Here is a 19,842-nt window from a genome sequence, read left to right as displayed (position 1 = left end):
CTTGCGGTGGGTCCGCGTTTGTAGCAGGCTGTTACTGCAGGCCCTGGACTGTATAATAGTGCCATTGGTCGATAGCTTGGGTAGTGGATTCAACAAAGGCTGAATGCACAGGAATACACGTGTCGTTCTGACATGTAGGGTCGTAAGAATCGTAGTTAAGTTTCGAATGAGGGGAGGAGAGTACAACGCAGATCTGGGTATAACATACACTCGCGCGCATCATAGTCCATCCATAGAGTAATAAATACTCTTACCGTTACAAGTCCCTCGTACACAACGGCCAACACAACCTCACCTCACCTCACCGATGACTCAGGTTCTCATAGAACCGCACGGTCCCTCCGATGCCGGGGCACAGTGCGAGCCGCACGCGCTCGTTCTCCCTGCGCATGACCGCCTTGCCCCTGTCCTCGAGCCACGCCACGACGCCGCCCTCACGCACCATCTCGCTGCGCGCCTTCACCAGCTTCGCGAGGCGGTCGCGCTGGATCGACCACTTCAGCTTGCGCATCGCTGGGATGAGCGTCGACGAGATCGCTGCGGACGGCAGCTCGTCGGGGAGCACCCGCGCAGAGTAGATGCGGTATAGGCTCGTCGAGGACCGCCGCCGCAGCGCGGACTCGACGACGTTTCCCGCGTGCGTGCGCTGCAGGCGGAGCGAAACCTCGTACTGCGCGACCATCTGCGGGAGGGTGAGCGACGCACGAGCGGCCTACGGCTGACGACGTACGTGCTGCGAGTAGAAGTACATCCCCGCTCTCCACCGCCGCTCGATCCCAAGCCCTCGCATGATTCCTCGGTGCACCAGGTCACTGACTGTCGGTCGCAACGGTAGCCCGTCCGAGCTCTGTCCGAACAGTGAATGGGACACCCGCGACGGCGCGACTACATGTAGGCGGTGGTGGTGCAGCACAGGGTCTTCCGCGTAGCATGCGAGTACAGGGGAGACCCGGGCGAGATTGGCCAGCTCGGGCAGGTCCAGATACGAGACTACCACAACGCTAGTGTGAGCACTCATATCGCATAGCTATCCAGGGACGGTTCCCGCACATATGTGAAGCCAGACTTCCGGAGGTACGACAAGCACGATGTCTTCGCGCGTCGTCAGGCTCATAGCGTAGGATGCAAGAAGCAGGCCAGAGACGATGGGGGCAAGAGAGAAGCAGCAGCTGGCGAGACAGACCACAGCGGTCGTGTTGCGGTTAGGAGCAGCGTCGCGGGTGAGCAACGCGCGCCGCTTTCGGTAATCGAACAGCACGTGATTGTCGCGTACACGATCGCTCAAGCGCTCTCGACGCGTCCAGGTCGCGCACGAGCCAGTCCAGCACCCTGCGTACTCACCTGCAGAGCGACAGCCCTTGCGAGGACAATCAAGAGCCAGGTTATGTGTAGAGAAATAATGATACCGGCTAAGGTAGAAGGACGATCTAGTGTACATCCAGCGCTGGTATCCAAAACGTCTGCAATGAAGTCTCAGCAACCGGAACGTTACACAAACGATGACTTCACTTACAGCCAGTCGTGGAGATCAGGTCGAGGTATTCCGAGCGTTCGAGCGTCCACCGCCAGCCTTCTTCTTCCCACCGCGGCCTGCCCGGCGGCCGTTCCGTTTGCCCCGACATGTCTCGCAATACCATTCTCCAACGGGAGGTGTTTGGAGGCCAACACACAAAAGGTGGAACTGGGGTAACCTGTTAGATTGATTGCATAGATGATGACTGCACTCACCCATTCGGTGTCACAGCTAGCGTCGTCACACGCAATCATCTCGCCGTAGCTAACGCCATTGCAGACGCAGTACGTCTTGCCGTCGTCGCCCTCGCCTTCTCCTTCGCCAGCCGGCGCGACAACACCATCGTTCTCGTCGGCGACCACAACAGACGTGTTGACGAAGGTTGGGGCAACAGGCATGCCGGGGCCCTCCAGTTGGCCGGGTCTCCATTCGCCGATGCCATTCAGAGGATGTGCGAAGAGACTCGGCAGAGACGGGTGTGCAGCGGAGGCCGACGGAGGGGGGACATACATTTCGTGCGACTGGTCAACCGGCGTAGAGGCATGGTGCTCGTGGTTGTGCGTCGCCCGAGCACGCTTTGCTGCGTTCCCGTTCCCGGCGCGTGCTGCGCTCTGGCGCGGGTGAGAAGCGCCTGCGACTTGCGCGCTCGGCGGCAGGTGCGAAGCCACTGATAACAGGGATTCTGCAGGCGATGCAGCGCGGTCGGGGCTTCCAGCGCGGCTTGTCAGAGGACGTGCAGGGCTCTGATGGTGCTGTGGGCGTACCGTTTGTTTCTCGGGCCATTGCGCTGCCGCGTGCCGTCACCATTCCTCTCTTTCCTCGGCGTCTTTGCGACGGCCTCCGAGTCGTCATCCCTCCCCGCTGCCCTCTTACGCTTCGCGGGGCTCGCATCAACCGAGCCGCTCGCGAGCAAGCTCCCGTGTGCGCTTCTTCGTTGCCGCCGTCCGTCCCCAAGGCTGCCCTGCGCCGAGGCAGGGTACGGCGCGACATGTGGGTAGACGGTCTTCCGGCAGAGCGCATCGAGGCTCTCGAAGTCGCGGTCTGGGATATGCTGCAGAAGTGCCCGCATGTGAGTCTTGTGGCCGCGGAGGCCGTCCGCGGCGTGGCAGGCGACGCGTATCTTGTCCTCGCTGCCGAGCTTGAGGTGAGTGGCTTCCTCCGCGATGTCGGCGAGCAGCCACAGGCGCTCCTCCTTCGTCCCGACGTTCGTCTCGAGCATGGTGGTGAGCTGGGTGATCTTGGAGGTCAGGGAGGACATCGAGGCGGAGAGGACGGCGTCGAGTTCGCGGAACTCGGCAAAGTTGCGGGAGAGGTCGAGCGGGAGAGAATCTAGGGTGTGGGTGTACTCGCCGAGGATGGCGAGGGAGTGTGCGGTGGCCATGGCGTTGGACGAGGATGCGGCGGGTGCGCGGCGGGACATGGCCGCCGTCGAGGTTGAGGCGGAGGGCTGGCGGGGGGAGACAAACCGATGGGCGATGTCCGTGCCGCGGGACCCGTGCGGTGACCTTCGCGGTGGCGTCGAGATTTAGAGTTGCGCACGTGCGGCAGCCCACGTGGCTGGCCGAATCGGGAATTGCCCGATATGGGGGAAGTGCTCCTGCGTGCGGGTTGCTTGCGACCTCTTGCCACGGTCAAAGTCTCGCGCGACGGCCAGCAGAGGGTACTCTGCCATTGCTCTGCCAACCTCCACGAACGGTGGGCACGGGCTGTTCACTGCAGTCGACAAGCGCGCTGCGAGACAAAGCATTTGATTGATAGCACCCGACATTGAAGGACGGCGGCTGTGTGGAGTCGTGCGCACCAGCTCTGCGAGTCTCAGCTGCCCAACAGCTGCCTGTGAGACGGCGCGTCTCTGCCCTTCCTTCTTTCATTCTACCTTCGTTCTTCATGGACTCCCCGTCGGTCCTTGTCGTACCCGCAACCCCCATCGATCCCTCCAGGACGCTCGTCTCGCCCCCGCCATCCTCGGCTGCGACGACGCCCGACCTCTCCGTCGACGACTCCAGTCAGGAACGCGCCTCCTCCGAAACGACCATCGTCACGATCTATTCTATGTACGAGGACGACGAGGGCAGCTGGTCTGCCTCTCCGTCCGTGCTACACCCGGGCAAGGACACAGCTGTGGATGTAGCTGTCTTGGGTGTCGACCGCAGGAGCACGACCCCGCGGTGGAGTAGGCCGGTCGAGGATAGTGCGTACTTTGAACAAGAGCCCTTCAAGCGGGCCAGCGTGGTGGACAAGATGCGACACTCCGTCGTGTCTAACGGCTCGGTCCAGCTTGCCTACGCGGAACGCCCCCCGTCAAGCCAGGCGCGCTCGTCAAAGACGTCTTACGCTGACGCGCGCCATCTGTCCAACGGCTCTGCACAACCTTCGGCCCCAGACAGTCGGCGGACGTCCAGCTATGCTACTGCCAGCGACGGCACCCCGCGGGTAGTGTCCTATGCGTCCCTATCTGCGTCGAATAGTCGGCCGACATCTAGTCAAGCCACCTCGTCCCTACAACCTCCCACACGACCGCGCTCTACCTCCCCGCATCTTGCGGCCGTATCCACACCGCCTCCACAAGCGCTGTCCGTCCTCGCAACGCCCCCACGGTCATCTCCGTCCCGCCTCCCGTCTTCTCCCAGCTCACCATCAAGTGCGACATCAATCACGCCCGCACCGGACGAAGAACCAGATGCATTTCACGTGCGCTCTACTTACGCGCAGCTCGATGTATGCGGCGTGCGTGGTGACGGGTACGAGGAGGGCGTAGAGCGGACGCGAGCACGGGTCGGGGGCAGCCGCGCGAGCGAGCTGCGGGCACTGGAGGCCCTTGCGGATGCGCAGGAGAAGACGCGCGAGCTTACACCGCAGGAGGTGAGCTTGCTTGCGAGTCTTGATCGGTACGCCCTGCTACTATGTCCCTTCTACCGCCGCACGTCTGACTCCAACACAGCTATGGTTTCTACGTGACACCGTCTCATGACCGGTGCATACTACTCCCCTCTGTGCCTCTGCTGAAGGCTCTCACGCGGCTCGGCTCGGCGCATACAGGCGGGCCTCCAAGTCCACCGCTGCTATCGTCTCAGCCATCGTTGGCACCACCGCCGAATGAGAAGGCACGGGTAGCGAAGTGGGGACGGATGCTTGAGGCGCGTGAACGCGATCCGGGGTCTAACGTTGAGGCGTGGGGTATACGTGCGTCGAAGGATCATAAGCTACGGCAGCGGACCTTCAAGGGTATCCCGGACTGTTGGAGAAGTGCTGCTTGGGACACGCTGATGTGCAGGTTCTCACGGCATGGCAAGACGGAGACTCGTGCACTCTCACTGGAGTTCAGGGAAGCCCTCGATCGGCCGTCGACATATGATGTGCAAATTGACTTGGACGTGCCGCGGACGATTAGTGGCCATGTCATGTTCCGTACGAGATACGGCCAAGGGTAAGCTTCACGCATCCTCCCTTGCACCCTTATCCTAATGGTAGCTGCAGACAACGATCACTATTTCAAGTCCTTCATTCTTTCTCACTGCGCTGCGAAACCTGCGGATATTGCCAAGGCATGGGCCCTATAGCAGCGACCCTTCTGTGCTATTTCGAGCCCGAGCGCGTCTACGCGTCGCTCGTGCGCTTACACGACGCCTACCAAATGCACACGATCTTCAGTCCGGGGTTCCCCGGCTTGCTCGAGGCGATATACGTGCAAGAGCGGATCATGGAGCAGCTCCTGCCGCCCGTGTACGCCGCTTTCAAGAAGCACATGATATCGACGACTTCGTATGCGACCAAGTGGTACATCACGCTCTTCGCGAACTCGGTGCCGTTCCAGACGCAGCTCCGGTTGTGGGATGCGTTCCTCCTGGAGGGCCACGACATCTTCGTGGTGGTTGCTGTGGCGATTGTGTGGGTGTACAGGGGTGAGTGCTCCGTCTGCATAATTGAAAGCCGCCGGCGTGTCCGAGTGCTTATTGTCTTGTGATAGATCACATCACGTCTGCCTCGGCAAGTTTTGAGACTGTGCTTTCGTTGCTGTCTTCTTTCTTCGTCCCTGAGGATGAGAATGCGCTCCTTTCGTGGATAGAGAAGGTGGTCGCCGACAAGAAGCTGCGCTCGAGTATGCGGCAGTGGCGACAAGACTGGCAGCGGCTAGTCGAGTCAGGCCAGCAGGATTCGGCGCTGCTCTAGGCGAGGCGAATTGCGGCGCAGTGCTGCAACTGCATGTCGCGTAGGTGTTGATGAGTCGTCGGTGTTTTCTCTGCTTTCCAGTCCGAGTGTTGGCCGTATCATTATACCGTCGGATTTCTGGACAGTTTGTTCGCAGCGCTCGGTCTGTCTGTTCTGTGTGATTTGTGTTATACCTTTCACGCTCTCTCTCCTCTTTTGACTATCCCATTTGATATCCGCATAGTAGTCGCCTCGCATCACGGACGTCCATGTCAGGTGCTAATCCCGGTCTCGCGTCACAGTACAGTACACCCATCACTTTTCGCATCGTTGTTCGCAATCCGCATCCATGTATCGCATGTGCAATGAAACGTATGTTCTGCTGGAAACCTGGGGCTGGCCACGGCGCGGACGCGTGCTCGGGCCAATGCATGTTGCCGTTCTGGAAGGGAGCTCATCATTCTGTGCTACGCATGCGGGCCACGCCACACGTCCGCCGGTACAAGGCTGTACGTAAGGCCACATCTTCGAGTCAGAGGAGAACAACGTTCATAGACCGTCCTTGGAGAGTGTGGGATTGGTGCCGTACCGCATTACGCGGGCGCCTATGCGATCTTCAGCTCTCGAGGCCCTCTCCGGCTCGCCGTGTGATGCCAGCTACGCTGTCCCCGGTGCTATCGCACAGCACCGCACGCCGCCGTACGTCAAGCCGCGTGCGCCCTGTGGTCGCCTGCTCCGGGAGAGATGCGACTCGCGCTGGGCGTTGGCCGACCAACCCATTTCAGCCGATCCTTTCATCCGGATATGGCAGGTCACATTCGCGGGGTTTGAGAAGCAGTCCGGATATGGACGATCCCTTGTACTCTGCGCCCGGAATGGCAGGCCTTCTTCTGAGCCCCGATCCCAGCGCGACCCGCTAGCAACCATATAAACCGAGAACAAGCATGCGCCCTGTTCTCCCCAGCCCTGCCAGCCCGCTTGGCCCGCCTCGACATTGTCACCCGCCGCCGTACAACACTCGAGGCCCGCCTCCCTGTCCGCCACCGTCGCGTACTACCGCGCCGACGTTCACGATCTACGTCTGATCTAACCTCCTTACGCCCCCGTACTTCCTCACGCGCCCGCCATGCCGTCGAACTACACGTCGCCGCCGTCGTCCCCGATCGCGAGCTTCTTCCCCACCGGCCCCGCGTCGCCGCACGCGTTCTCGTCCTTCCACCAGTCGCCGCGAGACGGCCACGCGATGTACGCGGCCCTCGCGCCTTCGCAGCAGGCGAACATGCAGTCTGGTGCTCAGACCAGCGCGGGCACGATCAAGAAGTTCATACAGAAGAAGTGAGGGCTAGAGGGAGCCCTGCTCAGGTCCGGCGAGACTCCGTGCGCAGGCGCACCTCGCGCGGGCAAGACGAGCATAGAGGGTCCGCCGACGCGTTCCGCGCGCGACTCGCTCGCTGTAGGAGGGCAGACAGGAAAGATCCACTAAGGGCCGCTCGTTAGGAGAGGTCCGCCACGACTGGGTCCATCGACCCATTCAGTGACAACGACCGCAAGCTCACGTTCCACATCTCCATATTCCACATCTCCACGTTCAACATCTCCACGTTCCACGTCTTCACATACGCATGCCCATACACTTCACGCCTCATATCATCCTGACCCTGCATCGACCACTTGACATCCCAGCGTCTGCTTTCGAATTTGTAGCCATATCATTTTATTGTCTCGCTGTCGCTCGTCTCCTTTAGCCGTGACTCTATACCGGCACTCGTTATTGTACTCGTATACCATCACATCCCACGGACATTGCATATTCTAATGGGTTCTGGCAGAATGCACCGGGTTGTTCCTCATGAACCATGTCCGAGCGTAACTCTGCTCTCCGCTGTGCTAAGTCCCACAATATCCGCGGCGCCATAGTCTGCTGCAAGCCAGTGGACGGACTGCGCATTTGTTGTTTTCGAAAACTCGTCTTGCTAAACGTCCATTGGTGAGTGTGCGATCGCTCAATGCCATGCGTCGTGTTGACTCGCATTCTCTAGATGTAGGATGGAAATGCAGTTGGACGTCACCGCCAGTGAGCTCAGTGTAGCGGCTCCGAGTCGCATACGCACCCAAGGTCGAGCAAGGTCTTTCGTTGGCCAGTAAAGCCAGCGAGTTTCAGCCCGAGGCCGATGATATTTACAGCTCCAGTGGATCGGAAGATACCCCTGTCTCTCGGCAGTCTCACCTCTGTGGCGGGTACGAGGGTCTCTTCGAGACTGCTCAAGAAGCCGGCACCGCGTATGTATCTTCCGTGGAATGAGTTCTGCGAAGGAGTGCTGACGATGCCTACTATTATCCTATTGCAGATGTGCACGCGACAATGTCGCCCGACCTCATCCTCCGGGCAGCGCAAGGAAGAGAAGCGGAAAACCGTCCGGAGGCGCGTCAATCGCAAAGCTGCTACACGTCGATCACTGAGTCTACAGTCTGTATCGATTTCTGCTGCAGAGCACCAAATCGAAGAGATGCGCAAGTCGTTGGAGCCGGGCATCATGAGCCGGGTGGTGCCCCTGGAAAGAGTCGCTCAGGGACACAGCGATGGCAACCTTGGCGCTATGTCTTCTAGTGAAGGTCCACAAACTCCAGCGGATCAGCCACCCGCCTCCGTGAACACGAATGAACGACAGTCTGACGCGGAGTCACTATCCGATGTTATTATTAACAGGTGCGCGGAGGCCCCACAAGCAACAACTCGGACACGATCCCATAGGCGAGTCGCTCGAAACGGATGGTGATCGCTTCATAAGCTCATGCTCGTTCATTACATAGAGCCCGTGGGGCAACTGGCAAGACAGGTCAAGCTGCTGCTAGACGCACCATCCTTGAGGACGAAGAGTAGCGCGCAAAAGCTATCGGGCAAATACTCCACAATGCATCCGCGCCCTGCTACACCTCCTGCCATCCGGGACTCGCAGCGCGAGACTCTCCAGCCGTCGCCGGCGCGCTTTTCGAGCGGGACGCTGACGTTCCCACCTTTGCCGCAATCGAGGCATGGAGGGATAGTGCCACTCAGCACAACCTCTCGGTCGGAAGCCACATCGGCGCAGTCCTCGATGGTCGTCACACCGCTAGCAGGCTCGTCCCATACGGCAAGCTCTCGGACTCTTCAATCTCACGCAGAACATTGGCGGGAGGGCACAAATATCAGCGCTGGGGTTCCAACGTCCATGGCCGGTGTCTATGACCTGTATGGTGCGTGTTCTAGTGGTGTACAGCGTGCCACGTCGTCGGAACAGCTTGATGCCGTGATCCGTCGTGTCCTCACGACAAGCTCGGAGAAAGCCACTAAACTCTCAGGCGAAGAACACCGGCACTGCTGTCCCCTCTATGGTGTCGGTGAAGCCCGAAAACACTGCGATCGACGGGATAGATCCGGCAGTTATGCAATATCTCCGATCGCTGAACTTGCCACTAGAGAAGTACGCGAGCAAGCTCAAGGATATCGGACTGGATTCGGAAGCCTTGATCAGATGCATGAGGGGCTTGGTCCCGGAGAGCCGAAAAGACAAATTGGAAGAGGAACTCCAAAGGCGCGGGGGATTGACGGTTGTGGAGGCTATGGTCTTGATTTCATGATTGAGGGCCAGGCGGCAGGCCCCGTAGAGTGCAGGTGGGTCCAAATTCGTGATCGATCGAAGAGCACTCCTGACACTAGTACTGATCGTGATTGGCTAAGGATCTCACGAGCCCTGCTCGACATAACATTGTTGACGTTGGCAATGCAGTCAAGTTTGACCGTCGTGTGGTTTTCGCGATGTTGTTTTCATTGGATATACACGGCGTGAAAATCCCAACGACGACACTACAGTACGATGCCCGCAATACCGCGTCGTCACTATATAGTAGCTCGGTCACGTTGCTCCAATTGCGATGGACGTAAGTCACGGCATATTCTGTAGCTTCTATCTCACGATACGCCTCAAGCACTGCACGAGTCAGCACGACTACGTATCGTCTCCCTGTACCCCTTCCTCGTCACAGTGTCTACCGCAGTTCGGCTTTTTGGTGAAGGTTACCAACAGTTTACTGATGGCCTCAGATCAACAGAGAAACGAGCCATCCCATGCAGGCCAGGGAGACACAGCACTGTATCGGGAGGTCGAACGAGCAAGGCACGCCGCTATGCGGCGATTGCACAACGAGCAGGTACCTTTGAAGAAGATAGCCAAATTTTTCGGTTGTTCCAAACGGACTGTGCGCCGCGTCTGCACAAATGACAGAGGCGAGGACTTGAGCGAAGACCAACACTACGTGGAGAGTTGGGATGCGACCGTGACGGATGTTGATGCCCTCGATCATACTCCTTTGTGGTCTCTGCACGAGGCAGGTTCAGCGAGGGCGGATCTGCATCCCGGACATCAAAGCCACGCAAAGGGAGAGGAGGAGAGCGACGACATAGGACTTGAAAGTTCGGGCGAGTCTGATCAGCCCGATGATGATCCTGACTATACCGCTCCTGATCCCGAACCTCCGAGTTGGCTGCTGAGCGAGAGGAGGGTGTCAGCGAGACTTCGCCAAGAGCCAGCACCATGTATAGTGTCTCGGTTTTGGACATAGCCTTTGGCTGACGGTTGCATCCTCAGATGTGCGGACGTCGCTTTCGCCCGATGCAGTCCTCCGCATGCCCCGCTACCGCTCGAAGCCTACTGGCAGCAGAAGGCACGTCACGGTCGCAGAGTCAGATCCTTCAGGCTCTGCAGCCACACTGCAGCACATGGGCCCTGCATCTATGTCCCGGGCCTTATCAGTCTTGTTTCGGGGCACACTCCCCCCTTTAACCCCTTCACCTCCGCCTGAGTCACCGGGAAACATGGGTAAGCAGCCAAATCTTCTGTGTTGATGACACCCTTTGACAACCCAGTCGTATATTGCAGGTATGTCATCACCACAGGGAAGAGCCGGCAGAGCTGCAACACCCCGTATAAATGGGCAGGTCCCAGGAGCGCGGATAGAGTCGACTCAAGCCACATTCAAAGTCCCCTTGCCCCTCCCGAGAACGCCACGATCGACGCAATCCCGAGCAGCGGCTTCCGGAGTTTTGTTTGGGCGAGGTACTTTCATCACACGGCGCCGTCACGGTGCACCATATAGTACTTCCAAGTCCTCGACCGAAGGGCACGCCGGCGGCCAGCTGCCTCTCGAGATATCATTACGCTGCCGTTGTGTGGTACCAACGATTCATTTCAGTCGGCTGGCAGCACCTGTCAGTCGTCAGTCACAATCCTCTCAAGAATCCAGCAGCCGCAGTATTCAAGTTGGGACTCGGACCTTGCCAACCAAAAGACAACACGATGCCAGTAGTATCGCTGACGAACATGGTGCTTGCGAGCCAGATGGGTAAGCCTTTTGTGGCACTGTCCAGTAGACACTCATGTCATGGCACTGATACCCATCACGTAGCTCCGCCGCTTTGCAGCGAGAAACAAAGCGCACCAAGCTCGGGCCGGGCGACTCGACGGCACGAGCACGAGAACCGCAGATTAGTGCGGCTGTCGACAGCCCTCGCCCTACTACCTCTGATGTAGTAGCCGATACACGGAATGTGACGTCCGAGTCTCCTACACCCACGCCCAGTTCAAGCAGACAGGGTGTCGTACTTGAACGTCAACCGGCCGAGGGAGACAACGACGGTGTACCGCCGGCGAACATCGCCAAGTCGGAAGCGGATGTCGAGCATCCTCAGAGTGGCGGCAGCACTCCGGCTCCCGCAGCACCGTCCCGGGCGCCGCCGCGTACGAGCACTGCGCAACGGGGTACCATATCAACAGAGGGTGCGACCATACATGCATCCCGCAATGTCCTGTTACCTCCTGCAGCACTATCTGGGTCATCGAGTCTCCATCCGAGCCAGTCGCCGGATACCTGCGAGGGTTGGCCTAGTAGCCAGCTGTCGCCTATCGCAGCGAGATCCACAGCCCCAGGATCGCATGGCGGGAGAGAGGAAAGAGTCGATCGCGCAGGCCCACCCAGAGATAGTGTTGGCAGCGCCAGCTCGACCCAGACTCTTTCTCCGGATACACCACCTGCTAGCGCAGCCCATAAGAGCGCGTCTGCAGCACGCGACAACATTGATCCCGATGTCCGACGCTACCTTGAATCGCTCGGATTTGCGCCGGAGATGTACGCGAGCAAGTTGGAGGTTGTCGGGCTGAAAAATGGAGCCATCATCAATGCTATCAAGAACTTCGTGCCGGAGAGTCGAAAAGACAAGCTAGAGGAGGATTTACAGAGACTCGCGGGGTTGACGGTTGGGGAGTCGATCGGAAAGTACGAACCTCAGACCCCAGGCCTGCGGGCGCGTAGCGCCCGCAGCGTGTGGCGTCCGGCGAACTCCGGGCGCATCGCTCCGGTTCGTAACGCAGCGATTCCGCTCTGATTCCGTTCGTAGCGTAGCAATCCCACTCGTAGCGGAGCGCGATTCTGGTCGCATTCCAGTCGTGGTGTGTGGCGAGTCGAGGACCGGCGTGCAAGCACCTGGACCTTACGATTATCCGGTCTGATTAGCCATCATTGCCCGGGTGGGTAATCACGGCTAAGGTGCCCGCGTGTAGCATTCCTATTGTACCCGCGGTTCCACCATAGTACCCCTCGCTCATTTCCCCGATTCAGTATGGAAGGCTCCCCCTACCATTCTGAGGTAGGAGGCTTCCCGCCACCCGCGCCCCATCAGCCACCTGCCCGCCGGCGCTTCCCGTTGCCACCCGCCTCTCAGCCACCGTCCCGTCAGCCACCCGCCTCTCAGCCACCGTCCCGTCAGCCACCCGCCCATCAGCCACCGGCTACCTGCCCGCCGGCGCTCCCCGTTGCCACCCGCCTCTCAGCCACCGTCCCGTCAGCCACCCGCCTCTCAGCCACCGTCCCGTCAGCCACCCGCCCATCAGCCACCCGCCCATCAGCCACCGGCTATCTCCCGCCCGCCACCCGCTGGCGCTTCCCGTTCCCCAGCCCTCCCGCCCTCAGCCACCCGCCCTTCAGCCACCGGTCCATCAATCACCGGCACCTGCCGCCACCCCCGCGTCTCAGGCACCGGCTACGTCCCGCCCGCCGGCTTTTCCCGTTACCTCAGCCACTGCATCTCAGCCACCGGTACCTCCTGCCCGCCGGCGCTTCCCTCCTCCTCCCGCCCGCCGGCGCTTCTCGTTAGCTCAGCCACTGCCTCTCAGCCACCGGCACGTGCACCTCCCGCCCGCTGGCGCTCCTCGTCACCTCAGCCACCCGCCTCTCCGCCACCGCCGCCTCCCGCCCCCATTCTGCGTACGCGGCGCCTGTCATGCGGCATTGCGCGTGGGGCGCCGCTCGTGTGTTGGTCGCCGTGCGGCGCTCGGTGTACACTAAGTGACGTGGCAGGCTGGCAGCTCGGGTGCTCGTGGCCTCGCGCGCTGCACGTGCCGCCCGACGCGCACCGACGCACCGCTGCCACGTCGCCTCCCCGCGCACATCATACACTACAAATAACAAGAAAGCTATGTATGCCTATAGAGTCAATACAGTACTACGTGTAAGGTGCAGTTCAGTAATATTGTATGACAGAGTGTCGATCTTGCTGTGTCACACATGCTGAGTCATACAGAAACGTGCACAGCGTCTCATGTCATTGCAATTACATAAGGTATACTCGACGCTACGGGCCACCAAGTCCCTACTTCCCAGCCTTGCCACCCTTCCCAGAGCCCTTCCGAGCGCGAGGCTTCTTCACAACAGGCACAGGGTTGCCATGCTCATCTGTGGGCGACAGGACAAAGCCCGAGAACGCCTTTTTGGCTCTCTTCGGGGCCTTGCTTGGACCAGCTGCACTGTCCGGCGTACCCGCAGGACGCTTGTCTCCGACGACCTGCAACGGCGATGTAGAGGTAGGTGGAGAGTGTGGCGGCTGGTTGTCGATCGTTGACTGCACCAATACATGCTCGACGTCCAGCTCCGCGTGTGGGTTGGCTTGGCGGTCGACCTGCACGCCAGCGCTTGCGTTTGCGCTCGGCACTGCCAGCGACACGTCTTCGGGACTCGGAGGCAGGGGAGGTGGGACAATGGAGGCTGTTGGTAGGCCAGCGCTCGATTGCGTGGGAGGTTGAGTGATCGAGGCTGTCGGCGGGCAAGCACTTGACGGAGTGGGAGGTATCACATCGGAGGTCGTCGGCAGGTCAGTGCTTGGCGAGGCGGTCGTCGGCGGGCAAGGTGATGCAGTGGCTGTCGGCGGGCAAGGCGATACGGTGGCAGTGCCAAGCGTGGATGTAGATGCCAAGGTGGTTGGTGTAGTACCGGCGGCTTGCGTCGGGTCTGCAGGTCCCGCTGCAGGCTGCGCGACGGTGCGAATCAAAGGCTCGTCGTCTGAGGACTCACCAGCGGCATCATCCTCTGCATCGCATGCGCCATTGTGGGACTCTGCCGGGTTACGGTGGGCCTTCTTCCACTTCTTGTGCTCCGACTTTTTCATCTTGTACCAGTGCGTCGTGCCGGACTGCCACGAAGCCGTCACGAGCTCGACCTCGTGCAGACTGCCTAAGTTACTTGGTGAGCAGAACTTGACGCCCGGGGGGTAGCCTCGCAGCACAATGCCATACGGGCGGGTGATGACCTCGTCGAAGTTGACATAATTCATTTGAGGGATGCGCTTCTTCGACACAGCATCTGGAATATCTATCAGTACGCCGCAGATCCTCGAAGCCTTGTCACTTACTCAGCTTCTCAAGCACAAGTTTGGCGAGCTGACTTTTCGCCTGGAGACAGCGCTCCTTATGGTTTGAGACGACACCTGTAGAAGAAGACGTGAGTACGAGTAGTCTTGAATGGATTGAACGCGGTACTTACCTGCCACACCCGATATCAAAAATGCTTCCAACCGCGTAGCAATCTGACTGAGCGTGCTCTTTGTGAACATGCTGAAGAACTCGGCGATCGCCTCGGTCGTGTAGAACACGTGGGGTTTCGACCATTGATCGGGCTCACCGCGTACTGTGATGAGCACTGAGTGCAACCCTGTCCGCGCGTTCACGTTTTGTAGCTGTGAATCATCATCAGGTAAGCTTCATACACATGTACGTGACACTTACCTCCATTATGACAGCAGCGATGTGCCGTCGCGCGTCGTGAAATGCACCCAGTTGGGTGTTTTGGGACGCGTATGTCTTCGTGTCGCGCATCGCCTGTATCTCCTTCACATATTCTTTCGTCGCCTCTGTTTTCTCACGCGATGTCATTGCGTTCCACTCCACCCGGAGTTCGTTCGAGAGGTCGTTGACCCGGTACAATTCTGTGCCAGGTTCGAGTTCTAGCAAGCAGATGGTTAGATGGCGGCAATGTTCAGAGACGTCCAATCACAACGTACCGTTGTTACGTCGCTTCAATTCTCCATGGACGAAGGCATTCCACTTGTTGATACTTCGGCGGTCAAGGGCAACGTGAGGTCGCTGAAGGATGAGGTGATAATAGAAGGGAGCTTTCTTCTTTCCACCGAAGCGTGTCTGCATGGCCTCCGCAAGTTCCCACATAGCATCTTGAGCCTCTGCAATTGCCTCGTTGACCTCCTTCTTGCGTTCTCGCCTCGTCTTCTTCACGTCGTCACTATCAGGTGACTTCTTCGATGTGCCTGCACGTCGAACTCTAATCTTCGGCATGCGTGGTACCAGGTAATCGGGACACTTCTTGTAGCGTTTGATTCTCTCGAGGAAGACAAACTCGCGTGAGTGGCTCATTGTTAGCAGCTGGGGAGGTAGAGGAAATACGTGAGCAGTTGGGGACTTGGGATATCGCAACAGTATGTCGGAGATAAAATTCAACATAATCACTTTCGCAGCACGTGATGTAAACAAGAGAGCATGTACTGTGGGAACCTTATAACTAGCACTATAAGATCGATGCCTACTGCCGGAGCAACGAGCTCAGCACATAGACGAAAGGCCATTGAGGACTCAGACCTCACACAGTGCCTTCACCAACAATCTCCCGCCAGAGGTTCTCCATCATCCCCGGGGGCGCCCCGTACTCTGCAAGGCGGCCGACAAAGTCCTCACACGATTGACAGAGTGGATAGATCCGCGCAATGTGCAGGCGCGATGACACTCCCCAGCCGCGGCTAATCAGGTACGCATCGCCACGCGGCCCAAGAGTAGGCACGTCTGTATCTTCCGGCACGATAGGAATGCTGTGGAGCGCCCACGATTCTTCAACGGAGGCGGTGTGACGGTTGCGAGGACGAGAGGACGCAGGGGAGTACAGCCTTGAGGATGCCGATGGAGATGCTGTAGGACGTGGTCGAGGGGTGGATGGAGGTGCAGGTCGAGGGGTGGATGGAGGCGCAGAGCCCGGGACCGTTGCGTCGGCGTGGATATTCAGATCTGTGTAGACATCAGCGTTACAAGACGAGCTATGGACATGTTCAGTGAACTCACCTTCGAGCCCTGCAACCAAGCTCGCCGCATCAAATCCAACATCGGTTACACGTGGTGGTGCAAAGAGCGTTGCGAGGACCTTTGCAACGGCGGGATGCAACTGTCCGATGACGCCTGCGCCGTCGCCGCCGTTCGTGATGTAGTATATAAGGGCCTGCTGCACTGTTGGCACCTTGATCCAGGCCGGCCACTGAGTATACTGAGAGACATACTTCGCCTTTGTCTCCGCGAAGCAGTAGTCCCTGACGTGCGCTCAGATGACTGCCACTTCACCGTCATAATCGGCACTCACCAATGAAGAGCGACGCTTGGATAACGTCCTCTGATGATAGGATATGCCGCCCTGTCAACGTTGATCACCTCCCTTCCCTCGCTCTTGAGGAGTTCTAACGAGATATGCTTCAAGATGTCCTTCGATGGGCCGATGATCTCTCCCGCGATATCAAAGCAGGTCTGCAACATGCAGACCTGCTCTGCTTGTTCCTGAGAGGTGCAGCTGACTACGAGGGGAAAGGGGTACCTGATGTCGACTGGCCGGATTTGAGGCCTTCACAGTGTGTCAATGAGTTAGAAGGAGGAGAACGGTAAGGACAGACGACGTACATCTCATCTTTGATGCCCCGCCCATTCACCGGTCCCCCAAGAACTACATATACGGCCGGAGGTGCTGTCGGCTTGTGAGGAGGAAAGGAGAATTGAGTGCTCATGTGAGAGGAAGCAAGAGCAAGAGGATGTGTTGGGTGTAGGATGGTGGACGGTGCGAAGCGCTAAACGCACGCTGCGACTCAAGGTGGCGCGCCGTGCATACAGGCGCAACATGCATCCTCAGTCAAGATTGCACATTACCGGTCGGCACAAACTCGTGCTAAGTTATGTGTCTAGCAAGAAATACATGAATTGTTTCAGACTGGTACTACATCACGATTCGAAAGCGTGGATTGAGAGCACTGCAGACGTAAGATTCGAGGAGTCGAGTACATAGATGCACTAACATGCCTCACTTCGTTCAACTGTTGGCGATCTCACTTCAGTCCAACATATCCACTTTCGAGTCGATTGATCATGATATTCATGCAGGTCGATGTATATATTGTACAGTTCACGATACAATGTAATCTACGAGTACGCCAATGTCACCTTCGGCCTCTTCATCCTCCCAGTTGTCCGTGTCGTCTGCGTCTTCATCTACTTGCGTTGACACACCGAGCATCTCGGCCAACGGCTGCTCGGATGGCGCTGCAGGAGGGGCTGTGCCTTTGCGGCGACCGCGCTTCAGTTCGACAGAGAACGCATCCAGCCGCGCAAGTTGTTCGAGACGTAGGATATGCCGCGTGTTGACGGCGAGGCGGCGCGCGCAGTATTCCGAGACGGGGCCGCGCAGAGGAGAGTGTTCGGCTCGCAGACGAGAGAGTGTGGCCGTCGACAAGTCGAGTTCGTCTGAGATCGACGTGTAGAGGCGCAAAGCCTCTATCTCGCACCGTTTCCGCTCCTCATGCGCGCGTTCGATCCGACGAGCCTTGCGCATCACTTCCCGTGCAAGCGGTGTCGACCAAGGCTTCTCGCGGACATCGTCCCTGGTGTCCTGCAGAAGGGCGAACTCGTCTAGAAAGCTGTAATGTGAAACCTTACTCCAGTCGACGGTTGGACGCGGAGGAGTAAGAGCGAGTGCGGCAGCATTGTAGGTCTTCACGGCGTTTTGGATCGCTTTCGATCGCTTCTGTAATGCTTTTGCGATGTGCGTGCGGACGCGATAAGCTAGATAACAGAGGTCAAGATTCTGCAAACGTCACTCAAATGAGCACACGTACCGGTGTTCTGAAGATTGAGTTTGTGCAGCTCGAACAGCCTCTGGACAACGAGGCGCTGCAAGCTGTCCAGAGCCCGGAAGTACTCACGGTTTGCGAGGTACTTAGCCGTCGCCGCGTACTGCTCGTCTGCGGGCTCCCAGCGCCGAGTGATTCCCATCTTTGCTTCCATCGACATCACGTCAGCGAGCATCGCATTGTACTGCGCTCGAAGATGACGCTTCGCGGTTTCCATCTTGCGCGTACGCGATGTCTCCGTACCGTAATCGATGGCACCACTTGCAGGGAGTTGGAACTGGTAGTCGGACGGAATGGTCGCCAGGAAGTCGTCGGACACGACGTCGAGCTTCTTTGCAAGGTCTCGCAACTGTTCAAGGGCCTCGACGTAGGCCATGGCGTGCACGTCCCACGGGGTCTCCTTCCCGACGTTCTTGAAGTAGTGTCGCTCCTCTTCATACCATCGCTTCAGATCCTCGGTATTGATCCGAAGCGTTGTCATCGCCTCGCTGAGTGCGGGCGTCTCCGTGTCGATGATGTGGCATGCCTGCCGGAAGTTGTCGTAGATAGTCTTGCTTAGAGTTGCGTACTTGTCGTCGTCCCACTGGCTGAAGTATTCGTCAATAAAGAGTCGGCGTCGATAAGGTGATGCGTAACGAGTGATGGATGCGAGATGATTGGAAGCACTGAAGATTCGCTCGAGGGTCTCCATGTCCTGGAGACCCATACCTTCGATCACGTTCGGATGGTTCTCGCATTGACACGCATAGTTGTGCGTGTAGCCGTGGAACGCATTCACACACGAGCGGTTTTGTTGGCGCTCGAACTCGGGGCCGAGGCGGCTGTTGGCGATGGTGATGCCGAAGGAACAACCGATGTCGTAGGCGTGAAGCACGGAGCCATCAAACGTCTCGAGTCCCTTGGCTGTGATGGCAAGAGGGTACTTGGCACTGTACCAAACATGAGCCTAGTGACGTAGGATATGTCAGGTGTACTCACAGCTCGCCACTCCGGACCATGTCAGCTAACCAAAGGATGAAGCCGTGCTGGCAAGCACTCGCGAAGATGCCCGTCTCGTCGAAGATGCCCCACATCTTCTTATTGGCTTCTGCCGATGCCGCCTTCCAGTTCTGCGTGCATGTCGCCAGAGGTGAATCGTCAGGCATGCCGTCGGTTGGATCACCACCCGAGTCGTCGGCGTCGATCTGTGGGCGACCATCGGGCGCGGCTAACTCGTCCTGATCATGATCGCCAGCAGCGAGATCGGGATCTGACTGATCACGCTGCCGAGACTTCACCTCGTGCGCAAAGCTGTCGACAAACTCCTGGGGAAGAAAGTAGTCGCTATCGGCGAACACGCGCGTGTCGCCTTGAGTACGATTGCCGAGGGGCCGGAGACGTTTCAAAGAGTTGTTGCCGTCGAGGCAGAGCATCCGTTTCCAACGGAGAGGGGGCTCGTCCTCGAGTTCATACCCACACGGCGGACAAGCGTTCAGGACGCGCCAGTTCGGCGAGTCACGGCCGAGGGCCCCCCGCACACGCTTTTCGACGCCGCGAACAACGGCTACGTAGATCTCATATGTGTTCGCGAGCATCTCACGATGACGTCGTTCGTAGGCTATCTTGAATAGCTCAATCAATAAAGTGATGATAAAGCGAAGCCAAGACGTCGTACCTTATAGTAATAACACAAAAGCTTGGCGAATGCTTCAATACTGTACGAGGCCTTGAATCTCCGGATTGACCGAAGCAACTCCAGCGTCTTCAGGGACACGGCGAATGACGGCCTGATGGGCGTGGTACCGAGGTAGCCGCAGGCAACAAGGCACGGAGCCTCGAAGTCAGCCGTGGATGGGCGAGGGATGTATGCAGTGTCGACCAACGTGTAGATGTCGAAGACCCGGATAGTGAACCCACTATCAGCATCGGAGGGTGGTGGATCAACAGGCAT

At 58.5% G+C, this 19,842-nt stretch overlaps 7 protein-coding genes across 7 annotated transcripts; 3 read left to right on the top strand and 4 right to left on the bottom strand.

The window, feature by feature from the left end:
- Positions 1 to 301: 301 nt before the first annotated feature.
- C8Q71DRAFT_718294 (uncharacterized protein) lies at positions 302 to 2,933 on the bottom strand (the record flags this gene model as incomplete). The annotated part of the gene is made up of 5 exons (XM_047921218.1): positions 302 to 682; positions 731 to 990; positions 1,564 to 1,638; positions 1,977 to 2,221; positions 2,278 to 2,933. 5 exons carry the CDS (start codon positions 2,931 to 2,933, stop codon positions 302 to 304), a joined length of 1,617 nt encoding a protein of 538 aa, XP_047772898.1.
- A 198-nt stretch (positions 2,934 to 3,131) lies between these two features.
- Positions 3,132 to 6,051, top strand: C8Q71DRAFT_790114 (RabGAP/TBC). The gene is made up of 4 exons (XM_047925288.1): positions 3,132 to 4,401; positions 4,455 to 4,940; positions 4,991 to 5,415; positions 5,481 to 6,051. The coding sequence occupies exons 1-4, from the start codon at positions 3,401 to 3,403 to the stop codon at positions 5,681 to 5,683; spliced, it is 2,115 nt and encodes a 704-aa protein (XP_047772897.1). The 5' UTR covers positions 3,132 to 3,400; the 3' UTR covers positions 5,684 to 6,051.
- Positions 6,052 to 8,041: 1,990 nt separating this feature from the next.
- C8Q71DRAFT_403129 (uncharacterized protein) lies at positions 8,042 to 9,445 on the top strand. The gene is made up of 4 exons (XM_047918340.1): positions 8,042 to 8,410; positions 8,470 to 8,896; positions 9,120 to 9,314; positions 9,381 to 9,445. Exons 1-3 carry the CDS (start codon positions 8,321 to 8,323, stop codon positions 9,278 to 9,280), a joined length of 678 nt encoding a protein of 225 aa, XP_047772896.1. The 5' UTR covers positions 8,042 to 8,320; the 3' UTR covers positions 9,281 to 9,314; positions 9,381 to 9,445.
- A 176-nt stretch (positions 9,446 to 9,621) lies between these two features.
- On the top strand, positions 9,622 to 12,327 carry C8Q71DRAFT_790106 (uncharacterized protein). Its single transcript, XM_047925287.1, has 4 exons — positions 9,622 to 10,235; positions 10,288 to 10,518; positions 10,579 to 11,041; positions 11,105 to 12,327. Exons 1-4 carry the CDS (start codon positions 9,734 to 9,736, stop codon positions 12,078 to 12,080), a joined length of 2,172 nt encoding a protein of 723 aa, XP_047772895.1. The 5' UTR covers positions 9,622 to 9,733; the 3' UTR covers positions 12,081 to 12,327.
- A 1,016-nt stretch (positions 12,328 to 13,343) lies between these two features.
- C8Q71DRAFT_863192 (uncharacterized protein) lies at positions 13,344 to 15,393 on the bottom strand (the record flags this gene model as incomplete). The annotated part of the gene is made up of 5 exons (XM_047928135.1): positions 13,344 to 14,329; positions 14,379 to 14,453; positions 14,510 to 14,702; positions 14,752 to 14,969; positions 15,027 to 15,393. The coding sequence occupies 5 exons, from the start codon at positions 15,391 to 15,393 to the stop codon at positions 13,344 to 13,346; spliced, it is 1,839 nt and encodes a 612-aa protein (XP_047772894.1).
- Positions 15,394 to 15,616: 223 nt separating this feature from the next.
- Positions 15,617 to 16,796, bottom strand: C8Q71DRAFT_911825 (uncharacterized protein; the record flags this gene model as incomplete). The annotated part of the gene is made up of 4 exons (XM_047929150.1): positions 15,617 to 16,035; positions 16,090 to 16,331; positions 16,382 to 16,636; positions 16,693 to 16,796. 4 exons carry the CDS (start codon positions 16,794 to 16,796, stop codon positions 15,617 to 15,619), a joined length of 1,020 nt encoding a protein of 339 aa, XP_047772893.1.
- Positions 16,797 to 17,188: 392 nt separating this feature from the next.
- Positions 17,189 to 19,842, bottom strand: C8Q71DRAFT_799693 (uncharacterized protein; the record flags this gene model as incomplete). The annotated part of the gene is made up of 5 exons (XM_047925907.1): positions 17,189 to 17,325; positions 17,356 to 17,844; positions 17,898 to 18,841; positions 18,891 to 19,513; positions 19,567 to 19,842. The coding sequence occupies 5 exons, from the start codon at positions 19,840 to 19,842 to the stop codon at positions 17,189 to 17,191; spliced, it is 2,469 nt and encodes an 822-aa protein (XP_047772892.1).

This window comes from Rhodofomes roseus, assembly GCF_022264815.1.
Source record: "Rhodofomes roseus strain CIRM-BRFM 1785 chromosome Unknown C8Q71scaffold_38, whole genome shotgun sequence".
Lineage (NCBI taxonomy): Eukaryota > Fungi > Basidiomycota > Agaricomycetes > Polyporales > Fomitopsidaceae > Rhodofomes > Rhodofomes roseus.
Note: the sequence above shows the minus strand (reverse complement) of the source record. Positions and strands in the feature narration are given on the sequence as shown.

What these genes read in the sequence shown, in the direction of transcription:
- C8Q71DRAFT_790114 (XM_047925288.1), top strand. Translation starts at nt 3,401, where the DNA reads ATGGACTCCCCGTCGGTCCTTGTCGTACCCGCAACCCCCATCGATCCC. An exon ending in TTGCTTGCGAGTCTTGATCG is followed by an intron (nt 4,402 to 4,454) that starts GTACGCCCTGCT and finishes ACTCCAACACAG; the next exon opens with CTATGGTTTCTACGTGACAC. An exon ending in GATTGTGTGGGTGTACAGGG is followed by an intron (nt 5,416 to 5,480) that starts GTGAGTGCTCCG and finishes GTCTTGTGATAG; the next exon opens with ATCACATCACGTCTGCCTCG.
- C8Q71DRAFT_403129 (XM_047918340.1), top strand. Translation starts at nt 8,321, where the DNA reads ATGAACGACAGTCTGACGCGGAGTCACTATCCGATGTTATTATTAACA. An exon ending in AACAACTCGGACACGATCCC is followed by an intron (nt 8,411 to 8,469) that starts ATAGGCGAGTCG and finishes CTCGTTCATTAC; the next exon opens with ATAGAGCCCGTGGGGCAACT. An exon ending in CGGTGTCTATGACCTGTATG is followed by an intron (nt 8,897 to 9,119) that starts GTGCGTGTTCTA and finishes ACTTGCCACTAG; the next exon opens with AGAAGTACGCGAGCAAGCTC.
- C8Q71DRAFT_790106 (XM_047925287.1), top strand. Translation starts at nt 9,734, where the DNA reads ATGGCCTCAGATCAACAGAGAAACGAGCCATCCCATGCAGGCCAGGGA. An exon ending in TCGCCAAGAGCCAGCACCAT is followed by an intron (nt 10,236 to 10,287) that starts GTATAGTGTCTC and finishes TTGCATCCTCAG; the next exon opens with ATGTGCGGACGTCGCTTTCG. An exon ending in TGAGTCACCGGGAAACATGG is followed by an intron (nt 10,519 to 10,578) that starts GTAAGCAGCCAA and finishes CGTATATTGCAG; the next exon opens with GTATGTCATCACCACAGGGA.